This window comes from Crocuta crocuta, unplaced genomic scaffold, assembly GCF_008692635.1.
Source record: "Crocuta crocuta isolate KB4526 unplaced genomic scaffold, BGI_CrCroc_1.0 scaffold52, whole genome shotgun sequence".
NCBI lineage: Eukaryota > Metazoa > Chordata > Mammalia > Carnivora > Hyaenidae > Crocuta > Crocuta crocuta.
The window spans coordinates 145,999-158,306 of NW_027528617.1; the positions used below are offsets into that span (position 1 = coordinate 145,999).

A 12,308-nucleotide genomic window follows, 5' to 3' on the forward strand; every position below is an offset into this window, starting at 1 on the left:
GATAACACACACTCAGGGAGAATGTGGTCTGGATCTATAATGAATGGCTTTGCATTCACTCCACTGACTTGAATCTGCTGAGTGGAAACTGACCAGAGGTAGTCTTTTCGAGTTACCTGTATCTAATGTAGATTTTTCTACACAAGATTCTCCAGAGTAAACTGTTTAATCTAGGTGAGTGCCTATGATGGTTGATTGGTCTCCTTGTAGAAATAGATTCTCTCTCTCTCTTTCTCTCTCTCCATCCTCCATCAGTGGCTGTTGAGGATAGATCTGGCTTTCAAGATCAAGAGCTTTCTGCTACAGACTCAACATTTCAGTGTCAATGAGAAGAAGGATACCAAGTGATGCTGCAACGGAGTGCAGTGTCATCAAATTATGAAACTAGGGGCTTTATATTTAGCACACCCTAATAATTTGCTCCTAGATGTGTTCAGTGCACATGCTGGCTCTGCTACCCCCACTTATCTGGCTGAATGTTTTACATCTACAACATCAGGCAACCCTTTAAGACGTGATACTGATAAGATGTAGTGCCCTTCACTGGGTCTAGGCAGCTCTTACAGGTTGATTCTATGACTCTGTGGTTAGAACCAGGACTGAGACTCAAAATTTACACAAATGTGTGCATGTGTGTATACACACATATTGCATACACAGATTTAAAGTTTGTTTTCTCTATCAAAAATATTGATTTAAATAATAGATCCCATATGGTGGAATTTTTGGCAAAAGAGGGGAGAGATTTTTGTAGCAGTTGACTATTCTTCAGCTCCCTTAGGTGCCCTGTATCCCCAAAGCCTATTATCTACTCTGTTCAATCTAGCACTGGCATAGGGCCTGGTGGTAACATTGCTGTCTTTCTAGATGAGGCTGAATTTAGGAGCTTCAGGTGTGTTTGCATCAGTGAAGAGTCTTTAGAAATGCTTCCAGTTTAACACAATTTTTATGTACATTCTTCCAGTTTTCATTTTAGTTATTACGTTGAGACAAATATGATCCACATTTTCCCTTTCATTTGATGACATGGCAGGTGATCTTTCCAGTAAAAAGGACGTCCCCTGAGAGCTAAAACATGGGGATTTGATTTGCCAAAATTAAACACACTATGATTTAAAATCTCAGATTGCTTCAGAATGCGAAGTTAACAAGTACAAGATGAACCTGTAATCTAGAAAAATATATCCCTCTTCCCTATAATTCTATTTTTATTATTACTGTCTTATAAGAAAACAATAGAAATGTACAGGGCAAAACGGACTCTCTTGTTTTTAAAGTCTTCCTGCTCCTCCCCCCCCCCATTTGTTTCGTTGGTAATTTGGAACAGTATGAAGTACCATTTCTCAGGGTGTTCCACAGAACACAAGTCCCACAAAAGTTACCTTGCTAAAAATCTTCATCAATCAAATGTAGAAATTACTCAATAGTATATTCCGTTTGGAGATTCACAATGTATGTTACCATCTGGAGGCTCTGAAAGAATAGAAGGTAGTAAAAGAGCATTCTTAATGTTATCTAAGCCAGCCTTGTCTGCTCTGCAAGTATATCTATTAATCTCCATGAACTGTACTTTGGGAAATATTTACCAACTTTTTCATAGTTACTTAACCCCTAAATATCTCTCCTCTGTAGAAACTGGAGGCAGTGTAGTTAGTTAGATGTATGGACTTTGGACTCAGACAACTTGGGTACAAGCTCCAATTCTGCTATTTACCGATTGTGTGACCCTGAGCAAGTGCCTTAATCTCTTTAAATGTCAGTCTTCCCATCTCTAAGATGGGCATCAAAATAGTACCAACCGTATAGAGTTGTTGGGAAGACTTAATAGCTTTGATAATGTACTTAGCATAGTGCTTGGCACATAGAAAGCTCTCAAATTTTTGATAATTAGTATTGTATCATTATTATTAGAGATGGCTCTGGGTCTCCACCTTAGCTACCCGTAAGCATTCAAGTCTCTGCTGTGATTTCCATCTTGATCTTATCATTCAGAAGCGATAGATTTGCACAGATAATGGATCTCCCAACAAGCCAGATTTCACATCTGGAATCTGCTCCAAACATGATCTACACATCGAAGTCTAAAGAAGCCAATCTCACTCACAGGCAAACTGCAGAGATGAGTTTATCTACACCAGTTCAGTTATCTAACCTAACCAGTTCATCTTCCTTGCCATTCTGTACTTTCAGTCCTTTCATTTTCTACCTTTTTTTCCCCTTTTTATGCTTTTCAGCTGCAGAACTACTTTGTCTAATTTTGTGTTCCCCTCCCACCTTCTATCCAGCATTAACGAATTTGGGGTAACTTGGCTATGCTTTGCTAACCCAGCAATTCAACAAATAGTTACTGAGTACCTAAGTGGTCCTCGGACTTATGTATTACTTTGAACATACAAGCCCAGGGTATGATTCCAGTAAAAGCAGAGTCTGAATGTTTACTTAACATGAGGGGGGGAAAGCAAAAAGAAAACAGCTTCTTTGGCAAGCTGACTTGATTAAAGAGCTGAAATTCAAGAAGCCCTCTGGTGAGGAGAGAGAGACTGTGAGCACAACAGGAAGAAGCCATAGACTCAGTGGCAAAGGTTGAGTTTTTCTATCACAGGCACACTTCATTTCCCAAACGCCCTCTCCCTGAAAGCTGCTGACAGAGCTTTGGCAAAGGCTCATCCTCCGGCTCCCTGATAAGCTAAGCCCTATTTTATATTTAACTCACTCCTGAGCAGGAGGGGTGGGGTGCGGATGCCTTGTTTATAAGGGGAGCTGTGACAGTCTTCTCCGCAGTCCTCTCCCTCCAGCTCAGCCTGTCTTCGGGAGCCCTTATCCCACCCCCTGGTTTCCGCCGTCATCCTTCAGTGGCCGCTGGGAACCGTGAGGGGAGAGGAAAGACCGCAAGGAGCCAGAGAGGGGTGTGGGAAACCACGAACTCGGGCTGCCAAGCCAGGGAATTCCTTCCAATTTAAAAAGGAAGTCAGCTGACGTTAGTTCGTTAACTTGAACATCCTTTCACGTGCAATATCTGACTTTGGAAACAAAAATGAACTTTGCGGAGGGAGAGGACTCCAAGAGATACTGCATTAAAACAAAACATGTGGCTATTATCTGTGCGGTGGTGGTGGGGGTCGGATTAATAGTAGGACTTTCCGTGGGCTTGACCAGGTCGCATGACTCCACCGGCGACGCTGGGCAGGACACAGCTCCGACTCCTTCCCACTCTCCTTCCACTGAGAGCCCTCCGCAGGACCAGGGGGTCTGCCCTGCCAGCGAAGATGAAAGTGGAGACTGGAAAAACTTCAGGCTGCCGGACTTCATCAACCCAGTGCACTACGACTTGCAGGTGAAGCCCCTGATGGAGGAGGACACGTACACAGGCAGCGTGACCATCTCCATCAACGTGAGCGCGCCCACCCGGCACCTGTGGCTGCACCTGCGGGAGACCCGGCTCACCCGGCTCCCGCAGCTGAGGAGGCCGTCCGGGGAGCAGGTGCAAGTCAGGCGGTGCTTCGAGTACAAGAAGCAGGAGTATGTGGTGGTGGAGGCAGGAGAAGAGCTGGCACCCAGCACTGGCCAGGATGTCTACTTCCTGACCATGGAGTTCGCCGGCTGGCTGAACGGCTCGCTCGTGGGGTTTTATAGAACGACATACGTGGAGAACGGACAGATCAAGTAAATATTAATTTTTGCTGGCTTTACCCTCAGCTGACCTATTCGTTTTCTATTTCTTTCCCTTTCCTTTTCACTCTCCCCTCTTTAGCTGTTTCGTTGGTCTGATTGTTATCTAAACTTGGTTTCAATTCTGCCGGGTCACCTGGGAAACAAAACCCACGCCCGGTTATATTTTCAAAGCCTATCATAAAACTTGAAAGTATTGAATGCGCTGCATGGAGCTCAAAAAAAAAAAAAAAAACAGTGCAAGTCTCTTATTTCATCAGGAAAAATCATAATGTACTGCATCCTGTCAGAATGTAGAGACTCCTCAGATTTTTAAAATATACGTGTTCGGTAAATTTCACTGCTATAGTCTTGGGCTGTATGACAATGGTTTTAAACTGAACTTTTAAAAATATATTACACTAAATTCAAGTGAAACTTAGTAAATGTCAGTCATAATTCTGAGTATTTTGTTTGAGAAAAGATGTTGAAAGAATACGTAGAATCCAAGGAATTGTCTTTGTGTCTTTGTCTAAGAAGGAAGGCAGGATTCTGTCTTTGTCTAGTAATGGCCAGAACCGTGTTTCGCAGAGAAGGTTTTAATAAACTTGAGTCCACACATTAGTGGCAGCACATGGATAAATCCATGGGCTTATTGTTCATCTTGCAATATTCAATGGTAACGCTAATAACCCTTGCAACACGAAAGATATGTTAAGTAATTAAGGACATAAAAATATATTAAATAATTGATATACGTAGTTTTGTACTTTTGTTTTTAGTAAAGATAGTTACTTGCCTTGACAATCAGATGCTATTACCAGAACTATGTTAAAGGCATAAACTCTCTCAATGAATTAAAAAAAAAAAAAAAACAACCTTCACTCTGGGTGTGGCCCTTGCATCAGGAAGGGAAACTATACTGAGGTATCACTGAGCTTGAAATTGCTTTGACCTTGCTTATGTGGATTCTTGACAGGTAAATGATTAAGAAACTTTAGTGTCAAGGTTTAGAAATGTGAGTCTGGGGCCCACCTGCTGAATATCTCTTCCCTATGTTGTTTTAAGCATCTTATGAAACAGAGTAAACCAAAAGAATTTTGGTCAAAATTCTTCCTACTGTTTGTCAGAGAGACCCAGGGACTAAAATGAAGTGTTTAAGTATCCCTATCTTACTGTGAGGTACACTAGTAAATTGAGTAGAAATGATAATTTGGAAAAGTATTTGAAGAGAACACGCTCATATAGATACTATATCTTAGTCTCGCTGGTAATAAAACAAGCTTCTTTTTTGATGTTTTTTTCTTCTTATAAAAATTAAAAATAATGAAAGCATGGAAGATTATAAAGATGGAAAATCAAAAGAAAGGAAAAAGAGAATTTTCACATCCAGAGGTAACTTTGGTAACATGTTAATAAATATTTATTAGGCAATCAAATTTTAATTATATTATGTCTATGTATCTACGTACCTTTTTAACTTCATATAAGCATTTCCTCTCATTCTTCTATATTCTCAAGAATCTGATTTTAAACACTCTGCATGAAAGCACAATTATTTTTTAACACCTGTTTCCTAATACTGGACATTTATGGTGCTTTCAGTATTATAATAAACAAATCAGAAAAGGCCATAGTTGTAAGTAAGCCTTTAAGTATATATCTGTTTATTTCCCTATGGTAGGATATGATCAATAAAATAGAATTGCTGGGTCAAAGAGTACAAATATATCAAGAAACTTGTAACATTTATTTTGCTTATTTCATAAATAACACACATTCACTGCAAAACAGTTGGAAGCCAGAGAAAATTGCTATCACTCAAGTAAGTCATTGTTAATATTTAAGCAGATATTCTTCTGGTATTTTTTCTGAACACAGATAAACAGGGCATTATGTTGTACATAGTATCGTGTAACAAGTTTTTAGACTATATCTACACTTTCGCATGATTTAGAGATGACTTATGGATACATGATTGTTGATTATATGAATATAATGTAATTTATTCAACTTTTCCATTAAATTTGGGAATTAGAGTTTCTCCTACCGTTTTACCTTTTTAATAAACACCTATTAAAATGTAATAGGGAACTTCCTAGGAGATTGGCCCAGACTACATATGTATGTATGCAGATGTATATGTATACACACGTATACTGATATAAGGCATGCGCATGTGTGTGCGTGTGTCTCCAAACTTAATTTCGAAGATCTGTCCCAAATTTCCTTTCCGCAGATGATGAATAACAGTGCCTATTTATCTGACCTTCATTAGTGATTTCAGAGTTTCCAGTTTGTGGGAGAAAGGCCTAATATTTGGAAGAATACTCACGCACTTTCAAGAGATTCTAAAAATTCATTGAAGTGAAAACAAGTCAAAACTTTTAAGTGATTATTGCTAAGACCTGAAAATTGTTTCTTGAGTTGAGAAAACAATAGAACTTTCATCTGAGTAAAGCCAGCAAAATATTATAAAAATTCTATATCAACAAGAAGGCCAAGAAATATGGAACAACATCCTTTTAATAAATTTCTGTTTGTACTGCACAAGTTTAAACAAGCACTATGTACTAAAATGTGTATTATTCATTCAACTCTGGATTATTTTACTGGCCAGTTAACTTTACCATAAAATATATACCCAAGAGCCAATATTCTGAAACTCGGCTGTCATGATTGTTCAGCAAACCTAAGTAACAGAAAGATTAGCGAGAGGGCTGCGCTCAGGTGGGTTCCATGGAGGATCGGGAGCCTGAGGTCATCCGCTTTTATTGGTAGCAGTTGACGCTCACGTTACACAGGATGCTGCCAGTTCTGTACTGCGTACATGGTTTGGGAACAGTTCTGGCACATACTCGGTAACTTCAGTTGGGCTAAATGGAACCCTTTTTGTTTATCTTGCTTTGAAATATTTCAAGCATGTGAGGAAAGTCCATACATTTTTTAATTCAAGCCTCTAAGTAACATTTTGACAGTGCAGGCCTGTGGGGGTTCTCATCCGCGGTGCCCGTATAAGGAAGCAGGAGTGAGTTCATTGGGAGCAGCACCATTCTTTCATATTATAGAGTGAGCCACATGATATTTGATGCACATGCAATTTAAAATACCATCACAGCAGTACGCTTTTTAAGTGTGCAGCCCAATTATATTTTCTGACTCTTCTGTCTTGTGAAATTCAACTCCAGGACTGAGTACTGGCGGTTGCATATTATCATTGGGATATTATTGCTGCGACCACAATGCAAACTCAATGCGAATGTGCTTGGGAGTAACCAAAATGACTTGATTTCCACAAATACAACCAAGACTTGAATTTGAACTTCACAGAGCCCAGCTCTCTGGGCTGCTTTCTCTTGAATTCAAAGGCAAGGGGAGAGTTGGAGAAGAAGGTAGAGCCAGCTTAGAGCTCCCTGGCATTAATATCCATATCATCTTTCTAGGGACAGGGCTGTAGTAAGGCTTAGAAGAAAGTTTGAGAAACTTTAAAAGTCACTTTTCCTGCTCTGCTCTGTTCCTTATGATCTGAAGAAACTGCTTTTATTTTTTTATGTTTTTTTACTGTTTTTTTAAAATTTTATTTATTTATTTATTTATTTTACAAATAGTTTATTGTCAAATTGGTTTCCATATAACACCCAGTGCTCATCCCCACAAGTGCCCTCCTCCGTGCCCATCTCCCCACTCCCCCCCACATCCATCAGTCCTCAGTTTGTTTCTCAGCATGCAAGAGTCTCTCATGGTTTGCCTCTCTCCCTTTCCCCCACCATTTCCCCCCTTCTTCTCCCCCTTGTTCCTCAGTTAGGTTCCTCCTGATCCTCCTATACGTGCAAACGTATGATATTTGTCCTTCTCTGCCTGACTTATGAAGAAACTGCTTTTAAAAGGGTCGGAACCTTTGGAATGTTTTTCTGTCCACACCACCACTACCCTCCTCACTATACACTGTATCGTATAGCAAGTGTTTCCAGTTGTTCTCTTCCCAAACAGACCTGCCCTCTACTCGCATCCCCAAAGTGTATACTGTTTTCTTCTCTCCAAGGGTCAGCATTTCCTTCCCAGGGCTTGAGCTACTCTTACACAGCATTTCCCAGCTTGCTGTTCCACGGAGTTCTAGTTGAATAGGATATTAATAGATACTTCCAGAACAAAAGCAGGGGAGGGATTCTGTGGCCAAATTGGTTTGGGCAATAACACTAAGTACAACAACAACAAAAAAGATGTTTTTCTTGTTTTAACGATGGGACTTCTGAGAGACTTTTATAGAATAACGTACATTACGAATCTCTAGAGACTGCTGTGAAGTAGGTGGTTTCCCAAATACACGAGACTGTGAAATCTTCTGTGTGTCCCCAAGAGTAGGGCTGTCCCTCTCTTGGACACACAGTGAGTACTTTGATATTACTGAATGAATATACAGAAGCATTTTTACATAGGCTCTCACACAGCCAGTGTCCTTTGGCACATGCTGGGACATGCTGCATAGCCAGAGCCATTTTCCCATTATAGAGTCCAACTTCCACCAGTAACATCTCTGTCTTTCCACTCCGTCAGGATGGACATTTTTCCTGGGTTCCTTTTCTCCACATCTCTTCCAAAGGAAGAGGAATTGGTAAAATCTTGCTTTTGTTTTTAACTTAGGACTGCCGTCTTTATATTTCAAGGACTGAGAATCATTGGAATTAACAGTAATTACAATTCGAATTTACAAGAGGGACAGACGGGGTCTAGTTTGGGTTTTCAGGGCATTAAATGCATTGCTAGGATCGATGCTGAATTCTGATATAGTGGTGGGATTTCAAAAGACAGAAGCAAGCAAGAGCATAAAAGCAGGTAAAAAAGGAAAGGTGCCCAGTCAGAAGAGCAGAGTGAGGAAGAGAAATTAGTTTGTAGGAGAGTTTTATATGAAGAGGTGAGCTGGAGATAACTCTGGAAGTCCCACTGCGGGGGCGGGGTGGGGGGGAAGGAAGGCTAGCTAATGGCAGGCCTGTAGGAAAAACTAACTGGTGACTGTTTAGGTGGATGGTGAAGGAAAGAGCTAAGTCCATGTGTGGGCATATGGGAGATATTGCAGTGATCCAGGAAAGAGAAGATGGGGATCATGTAAAACAGTGATTTCTGGACAGACAGAAAGGGACACAATGGAGAAAATAGTTTGGAGGTGACATGGTCGGGATTTGCAGACTGCCTGACTGTGGGAAAGGAATGAGTTAGTTATATGTCTCGTATGCCACGGATATCTGATCTGATAGCTCACACCTTTAACTGGTACTGGAAATAGAATAGAAGAAACTGGTTTAGGGGGGAAGGTAACGACTTTGTTGTCAGATGCCTATCAGACATCTAGGAAGACATGTCAAATAGACATTTGGATAAATAAGTCTGAAGCACAACGTTAGGGCTTATGAGAAACATTAGGAATTAAGTGGAAACATGGCAAAAAAGAAACCACTGAGATGGTCCTAGATAAGTGTGTGTGTGATATATTCTCACATGCATGGAGGTGTATACTCATTGTAGGTTAGATCTTGAAATTTTAGTTGTATGTCGGTTCATTTTATTCTTAGACTGATTTGTTGAGCTATCAGTGTAACTATTGTCAGTAAAGAATATATTTTTGGTCTTGTTTATTTGTTGCAGGGGCATGGTAATTTATTTTCGGAGCAAGGAAACAAATTTTACTTGACTTTGAATGTCTTCTACATAGAAAAAAAAGCAACTGGAAAATTAATTTAAATAATTAACTGGTGGGGCGCCTGGGTGGCTTAGTTGGTTAAGTGTCTGACTTCAGCTCAGGTCATGATCTCTCGGTTCGTGGATTTGAGCCCCGTGTCGGTGTTTGCTCTGATGGCTCAGAGCCTGGAACCTGCCTCAAATTCTGTGTCTGCTATTCCCTCACTTGTGCGCACGCACTCTCTGTCAAAAATAAATGTATAAACTTTAAAAAAAAAAAAAGCTAAACCATGATACATTTAAAAAGATAATTAACTGGTTTGTTCAAACCACCATAAAAATATGTTGGAGTCTGAATATTCTCGATGGGTTGTCCTGCGCTAATCAGCTCCCCTATTTAATTCTGCAGTCTGTGATTTAGTCTGCTCAGACTCTTAGCAATTGTGGCTGCCTCGTCTCCATCAGAAGGCCTTTGTTTAAGGTTTTCACACAGACCTTCGCATTTATTTTGCTGGTTTAAGTTACTAAATTGCTGAGCATAGCCTGAGAGTCCTCATTGGAAACACCATGCCGGATGATTTATGAGGTAATCAAGTAATTTTTTTCAAGCTGATTCAGAGAGAACTGGTCTGTTACTTGCACCCTCGCCTCCTCTTCCTCTAGCTTCCTCTAAAGTCACCTTGAGGTAACAGGGATTTCTTCCCTTTTGTAAATTAATAAGCTACACAGAATTGTATTTTTAATGTGCTTGTCTAGTAAGTGACTTATTAGCATGACACAGAGAGTCCCCTACGGAAAAATGGTTTAGCTCAGCACATTCGCCTGGCGTTATAATTATTCACGACATGCTCAGGAGTCACTCCTGAGCATACTGTGCTCCTAGCCAGGCTTTCCCCATTAATTTGCAGCACAACACATCTGATTCTAAAAAGAAGAGGTTTTTTTTTAATCACCAAATAAAACCTCCCTAAAGAAGGTATGATCTAAAATTGCTTTGCATCTTATATGCCTTGTTTAAAATTTGCATATATTCAGAAAACCTCAGTACCTTTGGATGGCATTTAGCATCTATAAATAGGGTTTTTTTCTTTTAAAAAATAATTTTTAATGTTTATTTTTGAGAGACAAAGAGACAGAGTGTGAGTGGGGGAGGGGCAGACAGAGAAAGAGACACAGAATCTAAAGCAGGCTCCAGGCTCCAAGCTGTCAGCACAGAGCCCGATGTGGGGCTTGAACCCATGAACTGCGAGATCATGACCTGGGCCGAAGTCAGACACTTAACCAACCTGAGCCACCCAGGTGCCCTAAATACGGGCTTTTAAGTTCTTCAGGAGTTCATGAGAACAATAACAAGTTACCATTGAAAAACATTGTTATGTTGCCTACAGTATTTACAGACCAAGTATTTTTGTTCAAGACAGATACTCTTTTTTTTATATATAGTTTATTTTTATTTTTGAGACAGAGAGAGAGCATGAGCAGGGGAGGGGCATAGAGAGAGGGAGACCCAGAATCTGAAACAGGCTCCAGGCTCTGAGATGCCAGCATAGAACCTGTTGCAGGGCTCGAACCTATGAACCGCGAGATCATGACCTGAGCTGAAGTCGGACGCTTAACTGACTGAGCCACCCAGGCGCCCCAAGATACTCTTGTTTAATGAATGAATTTTGAAGTCTGTTCATTGTGGAAAGTGCATTAACATAAAGTATAGCTAGCCTTTTTTCTAGAGGTAAAGAAAATAGAGTGAGGTGTATCCTAATCCCATTATGTAAGTATGAAGGGAATTTCAAATATATAACTACATGTAATCTATCCCTTATTACCCCCACATAACCCTGTGATAGGGACAGATGTGCTTTGGTAACCAGATTTAATAGATCAGGACACTAAGAATCAATATATTTTGTGACTGGCACAAGATCACAGATTAAGGGGCTTTGGTAGGATTGGAATCTAAGAATTTTTACCCTTAGAAGAGGATTTTCCTCATGAAATCATAACTGGCTCTGTACTTTGAAACAAAACAGTACACACTTTGTAGCCCTTCTGGTTAAGTGTCACTTTACCTTACATTAGTAAGTGCAGGTCACTATAGTCGAGCTAGACTTGGCGTGATTAACGTTCACTAACAGCACCACCAAAATGGACCAAACACACTGCACAGTGACACCGTCAACACCATTCTGTTCTGTTTCCAAAGGCAAGTTCTGAGGTACCCTAATTTAGGGAAGGATTTTTTGCATACAATCAAGCACAACCTCTTTTAAAGAGAGAAGGTGAGGAACAACTAAAAGTTATCTCTGTGGTGCTGGGGGTTTGGAGGGAGGGGTAGGTATGTACTCTCACCCAGAGCAGAAACTGAAACAGCATTTGAAAATCTACCAATGGCTATTGCTTAGGACAGTGGAATCCTGCTCCTTCCTCCCTCCTCACCCCTGTACCCTCTTTCCTTCTCTCTCTCTCTCTCTCACTCTCACTCACTCGCTCTCGCTCTCTCCCCCTATCCACTCTTATTCCCAAATTAGTTAATTGGTTTATTTCTGAGGTGTGACTAAACTGAAACATTCTTGCAGAGAGTGATTTTTTCCTTTTCTTCTGCCTCTGGAAGAAATTGGAAGCCAGAAGAATTCAGAAGAAAAGGCAGCTGACTAAACATGGGGTTGGACCTTGGTGGAGCTTATTGTAAAACCTTAGTACCCTGGGAAAGTGTGCAGGTTTCTTTATCCTGATGTGTTTGCAATTCTCTACAGTCTGAACAGTATTAGAAACTTCAATTGACTAAGCTATTATCATCACAAAACTAATCAGGAATTGCTCTGTTGAAGAATAAATTCTTGAGGGTTTTTTGGATAACTATGATTTCAAAAGAAGTTCAAACTTACAGAAAAATTACAATAGTAGAGAACTCCTAGAAACATTTTACTCAGACTCACCAATGTTAACATTTCGTCTTATCCCTCCTCTCACCCATGCGCCCCCCCCCCCCC

The 12,308-nt window shown here is 40.4% G+C and overlaps 1 protein-coding gene and 1 long non-coding RNA gene across 3 annotated transcripts in view; one reads left to right on the forward strand and one right to left on the reverse strand.

The window, feature by feature from the left end:
• Window positions 1-1,410: 1,410 nt before the first annotated feature.
• The window catches only part of LOC144224158 (uncharacterized), a 24,246-nt gene continuing 13,348 nt past the window's right edge, over window positions 1,411-12,308 (reverse strand). The window contains exon 4 of the long non-coding RNA XR_013332969.1: window positions 1,411-1,473. This is a non-coding gene — a long non-coding RNA (uncharacterized LOC144224158). The remainder of the gene's footprint in view (window positions 1,474-12,308) is intronic.
• ENPEP (glutamyl aminopeptidase) overlaps window positions 3,035-12,308 on the forward strand; it is an 84,035-nt gene continuing 74,761 nt past the window's right edge. For both annotated transcript variants that reach the window (XM_077755003.1, XM_077755004.1), the window contains exon 1: window positions 3,035-3,663. In XM_077755003.1, the coding sequence (XP_077611129.1) occupies window positions 3,035-3,663 (629 nt within the window). The remainder of the gene's footprint in view (window positions 3,664-12,308) is intronic.